This window comes from Meriones unguiculatus, chromosome 20 (genome assembly GCF_030254825.1).
Source record: "Meriones unguiculatus strain TT.TT164.6M chromosome 20, Bangor_MerUng_6.1, whole genome shotgun sequence".
In the NCBI taxonomy this organism is placed as follows: domain Eukaryota; kingdom Metazoa; phylum Chordata; class Mammalia; order Rodentia; family Muridae; genus Meriones; species Meriones unguiculatus.
In genome coordinates, this window is record NC_083367.1 from 4838929 (window position 1) to 4862559 (window position 23631).

Below are 23631 nucleotides of genomic sequence, written 5' to 3' on the forward strand. Positions count from 1 at the left end.
TCTAGGTCACAAAATTTCAACCTATGGAGACACCATTAAAGTTTGAACTTCTGCCAGTTAAGAGTATCGCCATGGGGGGGGGACCTTCGGCCAGCAAGAATTGCCTGGGCATCATTTCTTATAGCTGTGTTTAACTTTTTGCGGCTTTGTTCTACAGGACGTGGCTACAGGCAGCAGAGACCTTCCTGACTCCTCTTAGGCAGGCTCTGCCACCAACATCCTTGAGTGTCTGGGCCTTGTTGATGCCACTGTGTGTGAGGCTTTGGTTGCCTGTAGCCAGAAGTTTTTGCTTCCAACCCTTATTTCAAAGTAGTGTATATGAGGTGACCAGCCCAAGCAACAACTCAGCTTTGCTAGATTCAAATAACACGGTGAAAGGGAGTGCTGTTGGGACCCACGGTGGCCTCAGACACTGCAGGATCCCTAGCCGGCACCTACAGTGGGTGGGTGAACTGCCTGGCTGGCCCACACCTCACTACATGAAAGATACCCGGGGGCAGAAAAAGAAGATTCTAGGCGTGGCTCCCCCACTGAGGATGTAGGTTACACTGTTAGGACCAATCTGCTTTTCCGAGTCTATGGAACATTCATCTGCTTAGAAAGACAGCACACCTGCACCTGCCGGTGCGCTGCTGTACCATGGCCCCTTCTCAGAGCTGCTGGTGGACAAGATGCTTGGAAACTGCCTTCCTCTGGCCACCTTGACTCTGTAAAACCATTCGAAATCAAAGCTGGGCCCTTGTCATCATTCTTTTGTAATTTTATGGAGTATATAAAATACACTTGTTGACTGGTACATTTGTGCAAAGACAGGACTTTAAAACAAGACACTGACATTCGTTGTAGTTGGCTTCACAATAAACTGCTAAAACAAGTCTTCTGTAGTAAGATTGCATTAGCGCTCACTAAACATGCATTTACAAGGCAAAACACTTAATTTGGTCTGCAATACCCAATATTTTATATACAGCAGTCTTTTTATAAATCACAAGTAGGTAGCAAGATGGGTCTGGTTTTAGAATGTTACCATCTGTGTTTGATTTTTCAAAGGGCCTCGTATTAGCTCACCTCTGTAAACCTGTGGGGTGGGAGAACCGCTGAGTCATCTTTCCCCATCTCTGTTAATTTACCTTGTAATGTTCACAGCTTGGAAACTACAGCCTGCTGGGGTGGAGGGGAATGTCCCAGCTGGCTTTAATAGCTTTACCCCAGAGGGTAACCTGCTCTTAGAAAACCTAGCCTCAGGTGCCTGCCATAGCCCTGAGGGCATGCGTGACAACACACCCAGATTAGGAGTTTTGTCTTTCAAACAAAGCCCCTCAAAGCTTGCTGAAGGATCTCAGGGGCAGAATGGAATTCTTTTCTCTGGCCCCACCAGTCTTGGGTTTTAAGACAGACACATTAGAATCAAAGGGAAAAAAGTAATGATGATTAAAAAGTCATCCAACAGGGAACACCACAAAGTCTGTTCATGCTCTCCACAAGCGCTCTGGGCATTCACGTTCACGACGAAAGAAGCAAGGGGCAAGGGTGTCACAGCAGAGCACGTCTGACTGAAAAGGGGACAGCTTCACCATCAATATTGTTTGGCAAAAAATACAAATAAAATAAGTTTAAAAGCCAACTGGGAGAGACCCAGGCAGCTGTAGCGTCCTTAGGGTGCGGGGCTCAGAACTGGCTGGCGCTGCTGGGGTCACACTGCAGGAGACGCACTATGGATGGATCGCTTTTGGCCCCTCGGATGAATTCTTCCAGGGAGAGTTTTCCTAGAAGGCAAGAGGACCAGTGAGTGACGGCCTGTGGTTCTTTGCACTGCACACGGGGCACAGCAGAAGCCCACAGCTTCACCCACCAGAAGCCAGGAGACCATGAGGCAGGGACCCCAATTCTCTGTTTACCGTGGCATTCCCCCACCTCGCTCAGTGCACAGGGCCATTTAACAAGACCTCCAGGACAGGACCCAGGGCCTGGGGAGGGTACTGGCTTACCCTGACCTGAATCTTTGCCCTAGTGCCTCACCCCACTCCTCGAGCCCCTGTGCTCATGCTCAGCTTCTGAGGACTGAGTAGCCCTAGCTCGTTTGCGTGTGCCAGGCTCAGGCCCTTCAGCCCCTGTGTACTGCTGTATTCTGGTTTGCAGAAGACTCCTCCCCCCACCCCGCTCCCAGTGGGCAGAGCAGGAGTGTAGGTTCTTTTTAACAACTTTTGAGGATAGCACCACCATCATCCAAAGTCGGGAGGATAAAGGAGTGTGTTCTAGACAGAAGGTGATACACTTCTGTCAACCCAGGCGGCTTGAGAAGGAAGCCAAAAACCTGGATCCCTCACCAGACGGCTTTCTTTCTTTTTTTTTGATATGGACTCTACTGTGTAGCCCAAGCTTCCTTTTTTTACTTCAGGTTCCTCAATTTCCTGGATCTTCAGTATCCTTCCTCCTCAACTTTCCGCCAGTAAAGGTCTCTGTCACTATCACTTTGGAGAAATGGGGGTGGGGGTGGCTTTCCTCATTCCTGGCACTTCCGTGGTGACCGTTTGATTGAAGTGACTCATTGACTGATAGTTGGAAATAGAACTGTTGGGAGCCGTTACCTAACTACCTAACTTTGCCCTCTCTCCTTCCCTGCAGACTTAGCCCCATCTGTTTTTCCAAAGACAGATACGAGGCTGCCAGGCTCCTCCAGGCCTGTGCACTCCAGTACCTCCTTAGCTGCTCTTCCGTGCTACCTGCTCAGCCCCTGCAGGATGAGAATGAGGGGATGGGATTGGAAGCAGCATCTAAACACTTTAAAGCTGCAGGTACAAGCACAGGCATCGGGCACCACAAGCTGTAGAGCATTTGGTACCCCATATGAACTCTGCCTCTTGCACAGACTCCCAGATTGACTTGCTTGTAGGTGCAGACTTTTCATGGCAGAGGCCAGCAGTGGGATGCAAAGACCCTTATCTAAGGAGACTCTGGTGGCAGCAGGCTTCACACCACGCCGGCTCTGCTCCAAGTGAGGAAGGACAGGAGGCTCATGCCCGAAGCACTGAAGCCAAGCCCTGAGCTGAAGCAGTGTGTTTTTCGGGTGCTCAGCAGTCCCTGCCCTCCTGCCCTCACTGCCTCCATCCCCATAGCTTTCCTTGTTTAAACAAATCTTTCCTTATCAAAGCCCAGGGCAGTAGTAGTCGGCTGTGCATTGGGCAAGGGCCCAGGCAGAGCTCTTTGATCCCGTAGAAACAGTCCCAGTGGAGAGGCTCTGCCATTGCCTTGAGCCAGATATCCAGAAGTGTCTTTCCCCCCATCATTTAGTCCTCCTCTAAGGAAGAGGCTGGGTCTTAAAGCCATCATGTTCCCCAGATGACCAAAACCTGTGGTTCAATATCATAAAAACAATCCCATGTTTGTTTAAACTTGTGAAACAAACTATGTGCTGTGAATCAGGGCACATGAGGGAAAACAGCTCTCAGAGGATGTCAGGCAGCTTCATGGAGGCAACTTCTAGCAGTGAACAAGCTGGCTGTGCCACCAAACCAAGATTCTCAGGGAGCTGGCGCCCCACGTATGGGGGGAAAAGGAGGCTTATTCTATGCAGAACATGCTATCATACACACCACGAAGGACCTGGTCTATTTGTACACAGCTCACTAGAATTATTAAACATCAGGTGTGAGGGTCTGGGGCCAGTGAGCTGTCTCAGTGAATAGAAGTATGTGATGCGTAAACCTGATGACCTGAATTTGATTCCTGGAAACTATGTAAAGGAAAGTGGGGGGAAACGAACTTCATAAACATGTCTTCTGCATGTGTGCACCATGGCACACTCATACATGTCATGTAATAATACTTGCAAAATTCTACACTGTAATATTAAAACGAGTTTTATGTTTTAAAGATGAGTTGGCTGGAGAGATGGCTCTGCAGTCAAGAGCAGAGGACCAGTTTGATTTCCAGCATTCATGTTGAGTAGATCACAACCACCTGCAGCTCAAGTTCCAGGGAACTGTATATCCTCTTATGATCTCTGCAGATTTCTGCATGCGTGTGATGCATATAAACTCACACATGTGTGCAGGTACAAACATACATGCATGTAAATAATAAAGAAATACATGTTTGTTTAAAGAGCTGTGAAGCTTTTGGCAGCATTGGGTCATCAATGGTAGGCCTTGACTTAGCACTGTAAACTCAGGAACTATTTCTGAATAGCATTTCAAGATTTGGCAATAAAAATAATGATTCTAAAATAACTTTAAATTTCAGTTGAATAACGATCAATTACTTAGCATACGTATGTCCCAAATATTGCACAGAGAGAGATGCTATAAAGAAGTCATTATTTCTCAATTGCCTGGGGATCCTGTATCTTACTTGGTAGCCCAACATGCAGAAACCATATCTATTTATTTGATTTTGCAGATAGCTTCAGACTTGTGGTCCTCCTGTGTCACCAAGCGCTCTTTGGTTTGTGCACCTGCTGGCTGCATCCAGGCAGCACCCTCACCCAGTGGAACCAGCAGACCACTCCAACCTGCTTCCCACTACCTGAGCTTTCACTTGGACGCAGCATGGTAGAGTCTGCTCATAAGATCACTCAGGCAGGCTGGGATAAAAGCTGTTGGGGTCTTTAAGAAACAGCAGGCACATCCCCATACTCTGGCCTATTGGCCACAAGGATCCAGACTTCTAGAAAAGGCCCATCCTACCTCAGTGGCTTCTTGGGTCCTTTTATTTCTGCTCCACAGGACCCATTCTATTCTGGGGAAGGCTAACTTAGGAGAAAGCTAGAAGGGCCTAGAAAATAAGGCCTTTGCTCTAGACTGGGACCAGCTCCAGGGTCTACCCACTTCTATTCCTCCCCGCCCAGCATAGGTGGTTGTCACATATCACTGTGCATAAGGTCCCTGTGGTTGACATTTGGTCCTTTTATAGAGCCACCCTGCCCGGACTCCACCAGAAGCTTGACCCAAGCAAAGTCCTTTAGCCTCTTACCATCTCTATTGGTGTCCATCTGGCGGAAGATCTTCTCTGTCCTTTTTTCTGGGGTTGATTCATCTTCAGGCATTTTCATGACAGAGGAAACCATTTTGTAGATAGCCTAGGGAAAGAAGCAGCCGGGTTGTGATATGGAAACAGTTCAAGCCAACAGTAGCTCTATCAAGAGTCAGATGCTGGAGTAAGGGGAAGGGCCCTTTGTTCTGCTGGAGTGCTGTCTGTCCCTGAGCCTTTTACAGGTAGAAGCCAGGCCCTCGAACTTGCTCTCCACCAACGACACCCTCGGTAGTGCCAACTGGCAGGAAAGCCCATCCTGCTGCCTCTGATGTGTTATACGTGTAAAGGAACTCTCAGCAGTTGTGTTAATATTTGAGCCATGCTTGGGGGAGGGGCAGGACTGAGGTTGTATTCCTAACATGCCAGGAATGGTTGCTATTCTCAGGACCTCTCACACATTAGATGACTGACCACCCCTAGGCTCAGAGACAAGTAGGGCCTATTGTGGTTACAACCCTGGCCCCTCGAGGAAGACAGACACCCGCCAGCCTGTGAATGCACGTGGAGAGAGAATCTCTTATGTACTGCATGAAAGCATTGCCTGTCTATAAAAAGCTGAGGTAGGAAACAGGAAGTTGGAGTTCTGGCAGAGAGAGATAAATGCTAGGGTAGAGTCAGAGGTAGATTCGTCCTGGACTGTAAGGTGAGGTAACCAGCCATGCCGCACACATATAATAGCATAAACAAGCTGGGCACAGTGGCCTTTGCCCCTGCTGTATCCCAGTTCTTGAGGAGGCAGAAGCCGGTGAATCTCTGTGAGCTTGAAGCCAGCCTGGTCTACAAAGTGAGTATAGGACAGCCAGGGCTACACAGCAAAATCTGTCTTGACAAACCAAAAAAAAAAAAAAAAAAAAAAAAAAAAAGAAAAGAAAAAAATAAATGGGTAAAATAAGTTATAAGTTCTGAGCTGGTCAGGATTGAGCCCAAACTTTTGGTCTAAGCATTTGTTCATAAATAATAAGGTCTCAGAGTCATTATTTCAGGAACTGGGGTGAGGGTGGCCATGTGTATGTCATTATCTTCCCCCTGGCAGACCCTATCAGTCCTCTCAACCTGTGCAGCACTGTTTTCTCCACAGTGCGTGGCTATGGGCTCACTCATTCTCTGAAGATCCAAGTAGCTCTGAGAGGGAAGGCAGGTGCTGTTAGAGTTTTGGATTATAATAACTTTGCAATCTCAGGCTGAGATAGACTTCTGTGAAATATGATAGAAGAAAAAGAGATTTGACTGAAGGACTGAGTAAGTGGAAGTGAAGATGCACAGGAAAGGTTCGAGGGCCTCACTCATCAAAGGTACTTTGTATTAGGAAGAGCAAGATGAAGTCATTGTTTAGATCATGACATTGTTAATCAATTTTACTTTGGGAACTTCAGCATGGTGAAAACGTTTAAAAAAATAGATTTTGTCAGAAAGTTCTGGAACTTTCTGGAGTTCTAGGTACATCAGTGTAACTGGGAAAAACAGGGAAATAAAGACAACTAAAGAGAAGAGGAAATGCCAGGTGAAGGTGATAGTAAGGGTTAAATTTCCCTGCTTTACATTCTTGTTTAGGATCAATCCTATCAGAAATACCTAAAATATTGTAGAAATGTTCTAATCCCAGCCAACAAAATAAGAATGAAGGTGGATTCACCCAGTAGAGGTCCCCTTGGGCAGATACCATCCCTCAGAGACCCCTGTGGCAGACTTCCATGTCCCTTGCTGAACTCCAGGGACACCCCATGGTCAGTCACTCTAGGAAGACAGTCAAGGCCAGCACCGTGGCCCAGTTTAGAGTGATGGCCAACACTGGATAAACTCAGCCACATCCAGCTTTCCTGAAAAGTGCTTGCTAAAGAGTTCCTGCAGGCAAGAATAGGGCTGTAATTAGTTCTTCTCCCAGACCCTGTCGGCTGTTCTCGGCTGTTCTCGCAAGCCTCCATCTGTGTCTCCACCTGTGCTATGGGTTTAGAACCACAGGCCAACCTGTTGGCCATAAAGGTAGTGCTCTTTTTAAAAGTGGGAAAGCTTTCCTGCTAACAGAACAAGGCAAGATGGGACCAGGCAACACACACACACACACACACACACACACACACACACACACACACTTCGAGCTTCTTTGTGTTCTGTGAGTTCATAATCTCAGGGATCTCAGAACAGCAACAGCAGTGCAGTGTCTGGACCCCACCGGTTCACCCCAGCACAGCCTCTGTCCAGGGCAAGCACTGCTCCGTCAGCATGCGTAGAGGTGTCAGCTGAGGAATATTTACAGACAACAGAGGCATTTATTTTTTGCCTCAAGACTTCAGCATACTGTGATTGTCTTTCCCCAATCTCTTTTGGACCCAGTTGTTTCTCTACTGAGTCTTTTTGCCTCTTGGGGGCTCCTTCCTGGTTTGTGTTTGTGACTGTCTTGCAGTCAGGTGCTCTCCTGTTTTCCTAGATCAGTGGCTTCACTCGCACTCATTTCTTATCTGAGTGTTCACCTGCTCACCCCCAAGCCTGGCCCATGTACTAAGGATAAAAGAAAACGGGACCCTACCACAGGAAGCCACCTATGCCTTCCCTTCCTTCCTCTTCAGCGTGCACTCTCCCTTCCTCTGCACAAACAAATGGCTCTATTGCAACGTCTCTGGGAGCATTTCATTCCACTTACCCTAAATTACAGTTGGCCAGGATACCCTCCTTTTGTGACAGGCGATCATGCCTGGCTACTCATCAAGCTACTGGCAGTGGCTACTGCAAGGTCTTGTATAGCACCAGTGTAAAGAATTTGTTCCAGAGTGAGAGCCCCACCTCACTTGCCTTCTTTCATATATACATTTTTAAGATTTATTTATTTGTGTATTTTATGTATATGAGTACACCAGAAGAGGGATCAGACAGATGAAAGCTGCCATGTGGGTGCTGAGAACTGAACTCAGAACCTTTGGAAGAGCAGAGAGAATCTTTGCCACTGAGCCATCTCTCCAGCCCCGCTCTCATATTCTTCCTCTCTTCTCCTTTACTCTGCTTCTCTATATAAGGTTCCCTCTTTGTCTCACAATTTTTGTTTCCCACCCTTTGTTTCCCACGTCTCTCTCCCTCTGTAAATCTGTATTTATACATAAAATCTAATTCTTGTAAGCTCCCTACACTCTCGGAGTCTGCCAACAGCTGCAGCCTCCCCCTTTGGCGCAAATGTTTGTGGATACATATCTATCACTGCAGACAACTATGCAGACCTGGGGATTTAGGAGCATATCCACCGACACCCCAACCCTGTAAGCCTCTGCTCCTGACTATCCCCTCCACAGGTCTCAGTTACCATTCATTTTCCCAACCCACTCATTCAACTGTCATTTTCTGTCTTGAGTGTGACACACCAGGATACTGTGCCCAGCCCTGCCTTTGTCCTGAGGGGTTTACCAGGAAGCAGGCAGAAGGATGAGATGCCCACTGTGGGATGGGCAAAGGGACTGTGTGGCATGATGACAAGAGGTGTGGGACTCTGGGTCTGAAAGGAGGCTAGGGCAGGCCGCCCTGAAGGCTGACTATGAAGCAAGACATGAAAAGAGCACAGGCCTTCCAAAGAAAAGCAGTTGGCGGGGTTTGTCCTCTCACATCTCATCTGCCCTTTAGAAAGAGCTTGGATGATACCACACTGCCAAAAGTATCCCACTTTCCAGGGACCACCGTTTAGATGGGCTTAGGCACACCGGCAACGCCTTAGTAGTTGTCATGAAAGCCTTCACTTCCGTTTTTCTCAGTCCCTAGTGCTCCCTTAGAAACCCACTGACCCTTTAAGAACCCTGGGCCTGGAAGGCTAGGGCTAAATGGAATCCTCCTTCTTGGGACTTTGATGACAACGAGCAGTAGCAGTATGGAGGTCAGTCCTTTAACACTTCTGCTAGAGTGGAGGCGTGAAAGCTGACGCAAACACAGGGCGTAAGAGGAGACTACCTCTACGGCCAACAGGTTGGCCTGTGGTTCTAAACCACAACACAGGTGATGACACAGATGGAGGCTTGTGAGAACAGCTGAGAACAGCTGACAGGGTCCTGAACTGTTAGGAAGAAATAGAACTGGCTCAGAGAAATGAGGGCTCTACAAACAGCTCCCTCGCCACATCACCAGCCCACAAAGAACAGAGTCACTGAATCCTCCACAAGACGATGCATAAGTAGCAGTTGCAAACTGGGCACCTGGATGTCTGGATGGTTAGGTTTCCTTTAAGAGGCTGGTCTTTGGCCAAGCATAATGGCTTTGTTATGGCAATTAGATTAGATTTGTTCTTTGTGCATCAATTAGCCAATAGGATGAATGCAGTGATCCCCAAACCAAGTTTGTAATGTGGTTGGCCCCAGGGCAGAGCAGACAGGGGTGGCTTCAGGCCCCAGGGCAGTGCACAGACAGTGGTGTGTGGGAGACTTCAGGCCCCAGGACAGAGAAGATAGGGCGGGTGGGGCTTCAGGCCCCAGTGGTGTCAGTCTCACAAGCTTAGCTTGGAGGGATGATGGCTTCTTTCTGTTCCCCAGAGCAGGAACAACCAAAACTGACTACTGTTGAGCTTCAGTCTAGGGCTCTAGAGCCTCAAGAGAAAAGACACAGTCCCAACCAGTGCTCTGAGGCAAACCATGTCTTTTATTATCACCATTTCCCCCAAACTTAATGGGATTAAGCCATAGAGAAACCAAGCTGCTTCCGCATGTTAGTTTTAGCAATGTCAGTGAAGACTTGGCAGAGGTAGCCTATTTTTAAGTCATGTTAGAAGGACGCTGTCCCTGGGTATATGTGGACCTTTGGGACACTCAGAAGCCCAGTAAGGTTGTTCCCTGTTAGGCTCACTTGTGGCCTTCATCTTTGTGGTCTTTCCTCACTCCTCCTTACTTTCCCTCCTTCCTCCCTCCCTCCATTCCTTCCATCCTGAAGGAACAAACTCTTAGAAACAGTCACATCTGGATTGACAGGGCTGTGGATCGACCAAGGCCAGGCAAAATTTTAAGAATCGAGGTGTTTTCTCTGAAAGACACCAGCGACTCTTTTCACCAGAGAATTTAGAGTCTTCCTATAAAGCACCAGACATTCAGTGCTCTCTGATGGCAGCGGAGGTTAGCTGAGCAGTGCTGTCTGTGGATTGCAGATAAGGAACAGCATCCTACTTAGAAAGATTTCTACACCAGGATAAGAGACCCTGAAAACCTTTTCTGGTAATAATTTTAAACTGCAGTCGGTGTCTACACGCTGGAATGATATAAGTCATTCAGCTGGAAACGTAAACTACATCAGTGTTCGTCACCATGTCCTGCTGAGGTATTTGAGTACCATTTCTGACAAGAGAACAGCATTCCCATCTCCTCTTTTATTTTATTATTTGAAACATTTTTTATTTATGTGCATGAGTGTTTGCCTGGTGACCACGAAGGCCAGAAGAGGGCATCAGATCCATTGGAAGTAGAGTTAGAGAATGCTGTGAGCTGCCATGTGGGCTGGGACTCCATCTCTACCCTCTGAAGAGCAGTGATCTTAACCAGTCAGTCATTGCTTCAGCCCCTCTTGCTCCCTCTCCATAAATGACATCTCATTCTTATACTACATTTCATGAAGGTTTTTACTTAGGAAAAAATAAACTATCAGTTTTTCCTGTTCAAAATAGGGTCTGTCCACTTTGCATATTTTTCCCCATACAAGCCTGAGAACTTTGAAGATCTTAAGTACAGATTTATAAACCGACTCTTGCTTCCTACACAACAGCTTACTATTTAAAAGGCCAGCACGATGCCTTTTTATCATTTAAAGGTGATAGACATTAGATAATCTATAGAACCAAGTGTGTGGAAATTAAAGCTATACACACATAAGCGGGACAAGCTCTGCGATACAGTGCTTTCACTAAAGTTTTTTGTTTTGTTTTGTTTTTTCTTCTCTCCCAAGATCGTATTTCTCTGTGGAGCCCTAGCTGTCCTGGAATCCTCTCTGTAAATCAGGCTGGCCTCAGACTCTGAGATCTGCTTGCCTCTTCCCTCCGAGCCCTGGGATTAAGGTGTGAGCCAGTGCCAACGTGCCCCTACAGCTCTTTTTAAGAAACGTGTCTTTCAAGATGCCCTAAGACCACCATCACCCAAACAAGGTGAGAAACACTGGTTTATGCTGACTGAAATGTATTAGGACAGAGAGAATTAACTGGAAAATTACTGAGTGCTGGTGCTCCCTAGCACCATCCCAGGGGCTTCTGTGCCAGCACCCTTCGATGCACTGTGTGCTAGTTTTGACTGAGTCCATAGCTCATATTTATGTTGAAATACTTCAATTCTACCTATCTGTAGCTTTTCAAATATAATAGCAGACAACACTGACTTATAGTTCATGTAGAAAGTAGAGTACTTAGGGGCTCAAGTGCAGAGATAGGCTACCTTTCCACTTCTGATTACAGAGATTGAACAATGTATATTTATTATACTTTAAATAAAATCAAGTTTTAATAGAAGAATAATGAGAAAGTCTCTGACTTGACCAGAGTCAATTTTTTTGTAAAATTAATATATTATAAAATGTGAACAAATGAATGAAATAGAAATGAAGAGAGATCTGTGAAAATGAAGCTTACAAGTATTAAAGAAGGGTAAGAATACCACAGCGCAAATGTTAAAAAGGCCCTTAGAATCTCTGCACTGAAGATGCCCACTAAGTTGAATCCAGCACTTCCCAAACTGGTTTGACCAATCCTTTTGTTACAAAGCATTGGTACAATCAGCACCCCAAGAAGAGTCTCTCTGAGCCAAGACCAAGTCTGATGCTAACACCTTCTCCTGGAATCCTCTGTTCTTTTCCCTCTTCTTCTTGGCAGAACTAATGATCCAAGACCCATGATGCTTCTCCATGAGTTTTCTCTTCCCAGTGGAATCTACATTGCTTCAATATAGGATGTTTATTCATCTGTGTATGTTTTGTGGCTTAGTACTTGCTTTGGTTGATGAATGCATGCTGGCTTTGTGATAAGCACAGGGACAGCACAATATCTTTCAGATTTAGAAAAGGAAAGCATGGTCCAGGTCAAGAAACTCACAGGTGGCAGAGAGACAGGCATTCAGACTGAATGTGAAAATGGAAACAGAGAAGGTTACTTCCAACCAGGATTCTCAGGGACTGGACTACCCTCCCAGTTAAAGCCATCACCAACAGAAACCAAAGGCAATACATGTTCCATAGATGGCACTGGTTAAAGCCAATGGGTCACAAAGCAAAAAAACCATGAAAATGAGAAAACAACTTACATGGGGGGAGGGTAGGTATGAGGACAGGAAGGAGGTAATAGAGATCGAGGTGTGAGTAATCAGAATGGTTCATATACACACAAGAAATGGTTGAAGAATATTTTGATTTGACAAAGACGAAATACATCGAACCTGATGTATAAGCTTATAAGATCTGTAAATTAAGCAGCCAATGACAGTGATTCCTGAGAAACTAGAACCAGAAGAAGTAAGCCCTGGACATCTCCACTGTGATGTTGTGACAGTGACTGACTCACTCCTATGGAAGGAGCTTTATAGACTCACTGGCAGGTGGACAGACCAAGGTGTTTAGTCATTCAAAGACAGTGTAAAGGAGAAAACCACACAGGCAGGAGTCCAGAGCACTGTTGAGGCTCCCCATGCATGTCTGGCTGAGTTCCTGTGCAGAGGAATGAGAACTAGCAAAAAACAGGGTTGAAAGAATCAAATGGGAAGATGGATGAGGAGAGCCTGACCGTCAGCTGTGGTCAGGAAGAATGTCACCATCCATGGAAAACCTCCTGATTTGTGGGGTCTGTCTACTGGGAAATAGTTAGTCCCAGTGATCCCTGCTCAAATTTTAAAACCAAGATCTGGAAAGTTCGAGCCATTTCCAAGTAACTTAACTACTTCTCAGAACAAAGCATAAGGACATTAAAAAGCTGGACAGAATTTATATTTACAAAATATACCTCTCAACGGGTAAAATTCACAATGTCTTGTGCCCTCCCACCCACAGCTATCAGTCTCCTAAGGAAGCAGTATCATCCACACAGAAGGAGGAGTAACTCCATCCAGTGGCCCAGAACTGCCACAGATGTTATAATTAGCAGAAGGCCATTTAAACCCATACAAAAATGTGCTCCATCTTTCCCCAAAAGAGATGGGAGAAGACATTAAAAAGAACCCAACTTGAATTTTTAGCAATGAATTCTACAATGTTTGAGGTGGAAAATGCACAGAGTGAGATTGATGGCAAATCAGATCTACTAGTAAAACAAATACTCATGTAGACATGAGGCTAAGTTACCCAAGATCAAAGGGAGAACAGTTAGCATCTGCAATGCAGCACACTGGTGGATTGTGTGTGGGCTTCAGGCTGTACAGTATGTCCATAATTAAAGACTGAAGGAGGGAAGAAAGAGAGCCAAAAGCATAATTACTAAAAACATTCCAAATCTGATAAAAACCATAAGTCTACAGACCAAAACTTTGATAGACAAAAACATAGCATCCAGAAGGAACTAGATGGTTTGTGCATTCCACTGTCTAGTCAAGAAAGTAGACTCATGGTTAAATTTCTTCTTAAGGGACCTGCAAGGAGCACATAATAGATGCAAAAGGAGGATAGGGGAACCTGAAGTTTTAAAAAGAAGGGGACATTGGCCTGCTTTCCTCAAGATGCCTAGCCATCATCTTTACTTTGGGTAAAGGTGGCTGTTGCCTGCACTTGTTGCTCACGTTGAGTTATGAGGCTGACACCTGTCCCTGTAACCAATGACAGTCCTGCCGTCACATCGGCCTTGCTCAGTGACTACGTGTGAACAGACGGGAGGCAAGCGTCACCCCATCTCTTACACTGGATGCTGTATTCCCATCCCAGCTTCTGTCTCTGACAGCTCCAGGAAGTTCTAGGCCACAGGAGAACTGGTGATGTCTTTCAGGTATCACTTGGCCCTTTCCGTAGACTCAGCCTGTGCCATGGCGGGTATGTGGGCATTTAGACTGCCCCCAAGCAGGGCAGGGAGCTGGAACTATGAGAGAAAGAAAGGAATTTCCTTCCTCATAAAGTGACAGGCAGCTGTTCCCATGGAGAGCAGAGAATCCAGAGTATGGTGGGGAAAGGTCCCCATTTCAGCCTGCTTTAAGCTGCAGGAAGTGCTTCGGTACAATACTAAAAACCAGCCTAAATCAGGATCCTAAATTTGTAACTAACAGGAAATCAGACACATAACTGTAAAAAAGAAGTGTTCATTTAAGGCTCTAAACCAAATTCACAGATGTTTTAATTTATTCATCCAGATGATGGTACATCAAAAAATAGTGAAAATAAATAGTTTTCTTTAAAAAGAGCCACAACTGTCCTCCAGCATATGTGGTAGATTGAGTAATGAACCCCCCCCCCCCCATGGATGTCCGTGTCCTGACGCTTGAAGCCTGGAGCTGTCTTACCTTACATAGCAAAGAGACTTCTCAAAACTGGATGAATCAATCACAGATCTGGAGATGGGAGGGTACACCTGGATTCCACACATGGCCCCGGAAAACACAGGAACCAATGATTAACATTCATAACTACACAAATGCATGCATGAACGGAAGAGACGATCAGGGTTGCAGTCCCAGGGAGCCAGCATCTGTGCAGCTGGATTTGAAGGTGAATGAACAGGCCTGGGAATGTAAACTTCTTCTAAGAACTGGGGCAGATGAGAAATCTTTTCTCCAAATAGCTCCAGAAGGGGACACAACCATAAGCACACTTTAATTTTAGTCCAGTGAAACTGAGGTCAGACTTTCAGAACTATAAGATAATATATTTGTGGGCTTGTAAGCCATGAGCTTTGGGGCTCCTTGCTGTAGCAGCCATAAAGACTAATTCAGCTGGCTTCAGCACAGAATTCATGGTAGTGTGGTAAATTCTGGTCTTTCATACCAATATCAGGAAATGAATTCTAGCCTTTTTGTCACTAATGCTATTCCAAAACTAAGTCGAGGGAAAGATCTAAGTACAACAAATGGATGATTTCTGAACAGCGTACGTCCCTCCATCTCTATGCAAAGCCTAATTAAAGACTCATTTTCATCCTGGTCTACGCCCTGACCCTGTCAGCATTTGTAGGTAAATGATCATAAATTTTCCTCCCCTCATTCCCCATTAAATGGCTTGAATTGCTGAGTCTTGAAGGGATGGTGATTCAGCTAGGAAGTTGCTTTCAGAGATTGTTATTAAGCTACAAGTGTTCCTTCAACAATGAGACCCTTAGTCTGTTTATGGTGCTCCCTAGCATAGCTGGCCCCGCCTCCCTGCTTCCGAACAGCTGTTTGCCCAGCTTACCACAGACACTCAGCAGACAGTGACTGCTTTGAAGTAAATCAATGTTTTCCTAAGTGGTGCAGACCAGCTAGGACAAAGACAAGAATATCCCCACAAATAGCTTCCTGTGACAGGGCTTAGAGAGTGTAGGCTTTCAAAAAGGGAAGGAATAAAAGATTAAAAAACAAAAAACAGAAACAAAAACAAAACCAGACCGTGGAGCTCAGTGAGGTCCTACACTGAATTCCAGTTCATCCCAAATAACTGATGATAGGGATCAGCCTAAGAATGTGATGGACTGTGTGGACTGTCAGCTTGCAAAATAGCCCTGGGTATGAAAATGGTTTGAGATTTAATTTAATCTCTTCGATGATCTAAAGTCACTTCAGGTGCTTGTGGTGTTCGCAGCCATGAGTATTAACCATCAAAGGAATGGGGGTGTCCAACGGTTGAAGAATTTGAGTCTTCTATTGACAGGCTTCTTAAGAACCTCAGCCTTACACACGCATGTCTGAAGTTCAGGTCTGGACACTTATGAGGGCCTGGGAGTGGCCTAGGGCAATTTACAGTGAGGGGCAGGCCTCCATCAGGTTGAGCACACCTTCATGTTTCTCACCAGGCTTGAACATGGTGGAAGACCCTTCAGGGTCTGGGGTCTGCTGTCGTGTTCTGCATGTCCCAGCGTTCTCCTACCTGCTCTTCCAAGCCACATTCCAAAGCACGGGGCAATGTGACCTTCCTGAACACTGTTCCCCTTGCCAGGGCCTTTGCTGAGCTATGGATAGCAGATGAGTGCATAGCTGCATCTCCATTCTCGTAAGCTCATGTTCCTTACAGTCTTGCTATCTACAGGTTCATCAACAATGGCTGCAAAAACCACCAGGAAAATTGGGCAAAAACCAAAACAAAACAAAAAACAAAACATTAGAAGATAACACCATGGCTCTTGGACATTTCTGTTTCAGATTCCAGTTAGGAAGAAGTTTTGTCCAAAATGAGAATAGCCCTTTCCACTCTTCCAAAGGCAGAGCCCAGCGCTCTGAGATAAAAAGGCCTGGAATGCAGCAAAGTCCGCGCTGGGGTGTGTACTCATGAAGCCCCTAGTTCTGTTCCCAGTACCAAATAGTAAAACAACACATAATAGCAAAAAAGCCTAGTTAGGATGAAAGCTACAACTGAATGTCATGTGTTCCCGAAGCTCTGCGCCTGAAGGTCTGGCCCTGCTGAGAAGTGGTAGACTCTCTAAGAGGGGGCCTGCTGGGCTCATCTTCAGGTAGTCCGAGTGAGTCTTCAAAGGAGACTGCGGCACCTCAGTCTTTTTCTCTTTCACTGCTTGCTGGCCATGAGGTGAATGGTTTTTCTCTGCTTCACACTCCCGACCCTGATGTAATGTTTTGCCACAGGCCCAGACTCACAGAGCGGATGAAATCTACAAAACTGTGAGTCAATACAAACCTCCTTGTAAGTCGATTGTTTCAGGTATTCATTATAGTTACAGAAATCAAACCTTGGAATTTTAAGTTTTGTTTAACTATCAAAAAATAAGGAAAATCTAAGATGCAAAATGATAAGCAGTTGTCCTACCTCCACTTGTGGGGGCATTAGAAAAACTACTTTGATAAGATGTATCAAGAGATCTTAGAAATATTGACCCAGCTTTTGGGATTCCATCCTAAGAATGGAAAGAAAAACTTTATATAGAAAAACTTTATATAGAAAGATTGACTTTTTTTTTTAAGACATGATTTCTATGTGTAGCCTTGGCTGTCCTGGACTCACTTTGTAGATCAGACTGGCCTGAAATGATCACAGGTATGCACCACTGTGCCTGGCAGATTTATTTTATTTTTAAAGGATAAATCATTTATAATGAAAACTGGAGGTAACCTAAATATCCAACAGTAGAAAATTAAGTAATTTTAATATACTGTAGGATTATTATGCATTTTATTAAATATTTTTATAAGACATCATTATAAACACAGAAATACTTGTGTTACTCTGCAAGATGAAAATGGCAAGGTAGAAAATATCATACACTTTACAGAAGTAACTGAATATTTTTAATGCATGGTAAGAGGACCAGGAAATATATAATTTAAAAATCATCATATTAAAAATTATCAAGGAATATATCATTTAAGAAACTGTCCTACCCACAAAAAATTTTTAAAAATAAAAAAAAATTGAGGGTAGGATGGAATAATGAATACTTTTCTCTTAATATTCTGCTTTATTGTACAATGTGGGTGCTTTGGGTGCATGTATGTCCTGTGCTTGCAGTACCTGTGGATGCTAGAGGAGGACAGTGTATCTCCTGAGACTGGGGTGACAGACTGTTGGGAACCACCATGCTGGGAATTGAACTCTGGTCCTCTGGAAGAGCAGTCAGTGGTCTTAGCCACTAAACTATCTCTCAAGCCCACCCCTTTATCTGTCCATCTTTTACATTAGCTGTCCCCCTCTGCAGAGGAGGAGAAATGCTTAAGATCTATATCAGTGAGTGATTATTTTGGTATGGCCTGTTACCCTCTGGTGGAAGGAGAGCCACTGGTGGCCATTCAGAAGAGAGAAGTGCTTGGAGAGTGATTCCTGGTTGAGGCAGTGTCACCAGAAACCCTCATCTTGCATCTTCCTAACATTTGTGCTGTAACTGCCCATGCAGGCTCCACCTGAACATGACTACTGTTCATTCACAGCTCTATTGTAGTCTTTTCAGCTCTGTCCAGTTTCCCTTGTCATGGTCCCCAACATTCTCCGCAAGCTAGCCATCCTCTATCCTAACCCCATTCCTACAGCAGCTGACTTCTTTCATCTCCTTGTTCCATCCCTTCCTACCCAACGCTACCATTTTCCCAGGGCAGCAGCTCTATCTCAATAGGATTTGCCCAGAAGCCCTGCAATGAATGTGACCTCTGAGCTGAGCCCTCCAAGAATCCAAAACCCACGCCCTTGACCCACTTCCACCAAGTGGTTCTCTACCGAGCTTCCCTCACCTACCTAGAGGTGAACGGCAGCCAGCTCCCGTGGTCTCTGTCATCATCTAGTTCTTAGTAATGGCGGTAGCAGAAGCTCTCCAAGTCTCTCCTGAGCCCTCAGTGAATCTCCTTAGCTTTGTCCCCAGACCCCACCCACTGCTCAGCAAGCTGCCATTACCACGAGCCTACCAGCACCACCTTCTCCTGTTTGCTTCAGTGAATTTACTCAAACTGAGTGGTATGGGGAGGCCAAACTCAGTGTTTCTTAGTAAAATGAAGAAGCTCTCTGTATTTGCATCCTGGATAGGATAAAGAGTCCAGACCCTACAAAGCTGTAAATTAAGAACAGTGATCTTGACTATGTGTTTGGTCCTGGGCATTTGTGGTGGTTTGAATAAGAATGGCACCCATAGGTTCATATGTTTGAAATCTTGGTCCACAGTGGAACTGTTTAGAGAGGTTTAAGAGGTGTGGTCTTGTTGGGCTCTGAGGGTACAAAAGCCCACACCAGGTCCAGTCTCTCTCTCCCTGATGCCTATGGATCAGGATGCAAAGCTCTCAGCTACTGCTCTAGTGCCATGCCTGTCTGCTTGCTTCCTACTTTGATGATCATGGACTAACCTTCCAGAACTGTAAGCAAGCCCCCAATTAAATGCTTTCTTTTATGAGAGTTGTCTTGGTCACAGTATCTCTTCACAACAGAACGGCAACTAAGACAGCATTTCACATGGGGAGGTAAATCTAAACTTAAACGAGCCCCATGACAGGCAGTCCCACTTCACAGGTGGAGACACTGCTTGAGTTGACTGCTGATCAAAGCCACAGAGGTGGTCCCTGAAAAACGCAGGTGGGGACCCAAGCCAGGGCTTTGTTACTCACGCAACTTCAGAAGATGTGACCGCAAACTCTATGACTGAGCAGGTCATTATATTGACCAATGGAAAGACTATAACAAGGGTGGCCACCAGGGAGAGCCCTGTCTCTCTGCAGTGTGGGAGCCACCCCAAAGCCCAGGTGACTGCTGACAGGAGAACATGTGCAGGCAGCAGAGTTGCAGCTCCTGGGTTTGCAGGAAATTCTGACCAGTGGAGATTTTTATGCCATTTTTGGGCATGCAAATTCAAACTTTTCAAAAAGTTAACTGCCTCAGAAACACACCAGATTACACACTCAGTCCAAATTCTCCCGGTGCCTCTTGGGTCTTTCTTGTGACGCATGCTTCTCCTTCTAACATGCCAGGGCCCCTACCTGCACGATCTCCAGCATTTCTGCCTTGCTGATGTAGTCGTTACCGTCCAGGTCGTACATGCTGAAGGCCCACTTCAGCTTCTGTTCCAGCTTGCCCCTCGAGGTCACACTCAGGGCTATGATGAACTCTCTAAAGTCTATTGTCCCGTCTCCATTTGCATCAAAGGTATGAAAGACATGCTCTGCAAATTTGGAAGCATCCCCATAAGGGAAAAAGTTCCCATATATTTTCTTAAACTCTTCCATTGATAAGTGTCCACTGGGGCAGTCTCTCAAGAAGCCTTTGTACCACTCCTGGATCTCATGCTCCATGAAGTCCGTGCTCTTCAGTAAGTCCTGCATGACTTCAGGGCGCAGCTTGCTGTTCTGCTTCCCCATTCTGGCCACGAAAATTCAACTGCAGAGAGAAAAGAAAATACACATCATAGTTTGTAGAGCTGTCCGACGTGATTATCAGGTGTTGTTCCTTGGGAAGAGGGAAAAGAGCGTTTTCATGCAGCCTTCCCTGACTGTGTGCGGTGAGGCAGCATGTGTGTGTGTGTGTGTGGCAGCATGTGTGTGTGTGTGTGTGTGTGTGTGTGTGTGTGTGTGGCAGCATGTGTGTGTGTGTGGGGCAGCGTGTGTGTGTGTGTGTGTATGTGTGTGTGGCAGCATGTGTGTGTGTGTGTGTGTGGCAGCATATGTGTGGGGGGGCAGCGTGTGTGTGTATGTGTGTCAGCATGTGTGTGTGTGTATGTGTGTGTGTGTGTGGCAGCATGTGTGTGTGTGTGTGTGAGGCAGCATGTGTGCGTGTGTGGCAGCATGTGTGTGTGTGTCTGTGTGTGTGTGTGTGTGTGTGTGTGTGTGTGCGGTGTGTGGCAGCCTGTGTGGTGCAAAGTGCGCACATGGCGCCTCCGGAGCCAATGCTACAGTGAAGTCCCATGATGCAACTCAAGCAAGCTCCACCAGGAACATCTCAGATTCACTATGTGTTTGATTTTGAGTTAATTGAAAACTATTTTTAGATTTACTTGTTTATGTGCTTGAGAGTTTAGTCTGCATAATGTGTATGATTTCATCCTCCTGTGGTTAGTGCCTGAGGTTAGAAGAGGGATCCCCTAGAAGTGGAATTATGGATAGTTGTGAGCAGACTATCCAGGGAACTGAACTGGGGTCCTCTGGAAGAGCAGCAAGTACTCTTAAGCCCTGAGCCACCTCTCCAGACCTGGAATTAATATTGCCAATTGCTCACATCCTCCATATTCCCTGGTGGGATCTTCCGTGGAGTCCTGACCTACAGCAGAGAGCTTTGCCCTACAGTGGCCCAGGAGGCCGGGATGCTGGGCAGGTGAGATGTATTTGATGCATTTTCCACACAAATCACAGTCTCACAGCATGCATGGGTTTAGCAGGATTTATCTCCACTGTACATTAAGGAGTGTTTGTATTTTTAAATATTTTTCATAGAAAAAGGTTTATTCACTTATGTGTACGTATATGTTTGAATATACAGAGGCCAAATGAGGGTATCACATGGTCTTTGCTGCTACCCTTCACCTATTTCTTTAAGAAAGGGTGGGGGCAGGTTTTTTTTTAGGCTAGGCTGGAAACCAGCCAGCAAGTTCCAGCAATCCTCCTGTCTCCGCCTCTCCCAGAGATGGGGTTACAGATCTGTACTGTATGTCCACTGATTGCGTGGTGCTTGGATCTGAGCTGGGAACCTCATGGGTATACAGCAAGGGCTTAACTGCTAAGCTGTCTCCCTAGCACCATGTTTCCATTTGTAAAGTAGAAGTATACACTCCCGTGTTACTCATTCTTGGCACGGTGTGGGGGAGGAAGTGCCTTCCATGGGGGTGGAGGTGTCGCTCTCAATACTGGCTTCCACTCACATATCCAGTTAGTGTTCATTCAGCCTTTCTCAGACTTCCGGAGATGTGGATGCCAAGAGTGAGATGTGACCTTTCCCTTAGGACACTCAGCCGTCGGTACACAGGGGGTGGTGGTGGCAGTGAGGGGACCCATGGAGGCAGAAGACTGGGTACGGTGCGGTGGTACATGGAGGAGGGACACTCTGGGGGAGGCTAGAAAGGGGCAGAGGTGCCATCACAGGACATTGCTCAGAGGGGGTAATGCCTGACTTTAGTCACGAGCTTTCGGACTGTTGTGTAGTGTTCTAGTTTCCTTTCTGTGAATGATAAAATTCTCTAACGAAAATCAACTTAGTGAAAGAAGGGTTTGTTTCAGCTTGCAGACCACACTCCTCCACTGAGAGAAGCCAGGGAAGGAACATAAGCAGGAACTTGAGGCAGGGACCGTGACAGACTGCTGCTTGCTGGCTTCCTTGAAGGCTCAAACCATCTTAGAGAATGGTGCTGCCCACAGTGGTGTAAGGCCTTCTATATCAATTAGCAATCAAGACAATTCTCCAAAAATATACCCATAAGCCAGTCTGCTCTAGGCAATTCCTCTCCCAATTGCCTCTAGGATGCTTGGGTGACAGGCAGTGCTAAGTAGGACTTGTAGTCTGTATATACCCCTTCACACAGAAGATGCTCTGCCCTTTCACTTCAGATGACCTGAAGGACAACAACCTGACCTCTGATTTTTCGTTTTGGGATACTTGTCATTTGTATATGTCTCTCCTGCTGCTGTCTACTCTGCAGGCAGATCTTAATGGCTGTTAGGCTTTGCCTCTCCAAGGTCCATCACAAAACACACTGTGAACTAAAGGCAAACAAACAAACAAAAAACAAAACTAAAGAACAAGTAGGAAAAGCATCATGGGTAATCAAAAGGATGACTAATTACTAGATGGACACAGATGCTAGACTTGGAAGACTAGTCTCCCGGAAGCAGGCTGGCTTTCTGGTGCTATTCATCGTGCTGGAAAGCACCAGGTGCTTGGAGTTACACCTTGGTCTCAGGGCCTCTGATACCAAACTGTTTCTGAGGCCCTCATTCACGAAATTCCTACCGGGCAGCATTTGTGTGGCTCACAGGGCTCAAATTTCGTTTGTAAAATCCATAGATCAGGAAATAGGGATCGTTATCAATCACCTGATTGGTTAGTTTTGACTTTAGGTACTTGTAACTGATACATAAAATTGAACATATGTGGCTTCCAATGTGAAGTTTTTATAGAGACATGCCTAATGTGATGATTAAATTGGGCATACGCATATTCAGCCTTGCAAACACTCACCATGTCATTGTGATGAGAGCATTCATCTTCCTTCCTAGCTATTTGAAAACACAATACGTTAATGATACCCCCTACTTTGCAGAACACCGGAGCCTAAGCCCCCCATCGAGCTGTGCCACACCCTATCTCACTTCTTTCTAGAATCTGAGTTCTGCATTGAGGTGGAACCCGACTCAGCTCACATACAGGCTACCTTTGAGGTGTAGGTTGAAGAGGATGTTCCTTCAACCTACAACAGCTGCAAGGAGACCTCATCCAGGTCCCTACATTTATACAGAGACAAATTAACTTACAGATGAAGCCCAGATTGAATAACAATCCAATAACGTTCACTTTCCTCCTCTGGAAGTGAAAATCCTCCCAAATGAAGAGGGAGTGGTTTATGAGAATTTTAAAACCCTCATTTGGTTGTGACATTGGCAATTTGCCTGAGGCCAGAATTCAGAAACAAAAGTTGATACATAATGCATAGGTTTGAAGGGAACCAAAACACTTAATGAAATTTACAAGTGATTTCAAGTTCTTTCAGGATCTCTGTAGACCTCCCCTCTTGGTGGATGCCATGGCTTCCAATCAGATTGCCACTATCCAGTTTTGTTATATGCAAATCATCCGGTACCTGAGTTAGGAGGGGATTGCTATTTTAATATTTCAATCTACCTATTTAAATAAATCATTCCTTTTCCTGTAGAAACAAAGTTCTATTTCTTAAAAACCAACTTAATGTCCTTTTCCAACCTTTACAGAGTACTTCTCACTTATTAGCTGCTTTATACAAGGAACAAATTGCCTCAACATTTTGGCTAAGTCTCTCACAAGACTAATCTGTGTGCAGCTATTTTTCAGTAAACACTAATTAAAGCACATTAACAAACTCATTAACACAGAAAGACCGTAACACAAAGAAAAGAGCATAGCTTG

The 23631-nt window shown here is 45.6% G+C and overlaps 1 protein-coding gene across 1 annotated transcript; it reads right to left on the reverse strand.

The window, feature by feature from the left end:
• Positions 1-1633: 1633 nt before the first annotated feature.
• LOC132649473 (neurocalcin-delta-like) lies at positions 1634-19919 on the reverse strand. Its single transcript, XM_060373253.1, has 3 exons — positions 19527-19919; positions 4972-5077; positions 1634-1766 (listed from the first exon to the last, which is right to left on the reverse strand). Exons 1-3 carry the CDS (start codon positions 19902-19904, stop codon positions 1669-1671), a joined length of 582 nt encoding a protein of 193 aa, XP_060229236.1. The 5' UTR covers positions 19905-19919; the 3' UTR covers positions 1634-1668.
• Between the last annotated feature and the right edge of the window lie 3712 nt (positions 19920-23631).

Excerpts from the sequence above, each read along its gene's own strand:
- LOC132649473 (XM_060373253.1), bottom strand. The coding sequence starts at position 19,904 with ATGGGGAAGCAGAACAGCAAGCTGCGCCCTGAAGTCATGCAGGACTTA. Across the intron at positions 5,078-19,526 it reads AAATGCTGGAGATCGTGCAG|GCTATCTACAAAATGGTTTC; the intron begins GTAGGGGCCCTG and ends TTCTTTCCCTAG. Across the intron at positions 1,767-4,971 it reads GATGGACACCAATAGAGATG|GAAAACTCTCCCTGGAAGAA; the intron begins GTAAGAGGCTAA and ends CTTGCCTTCTAG.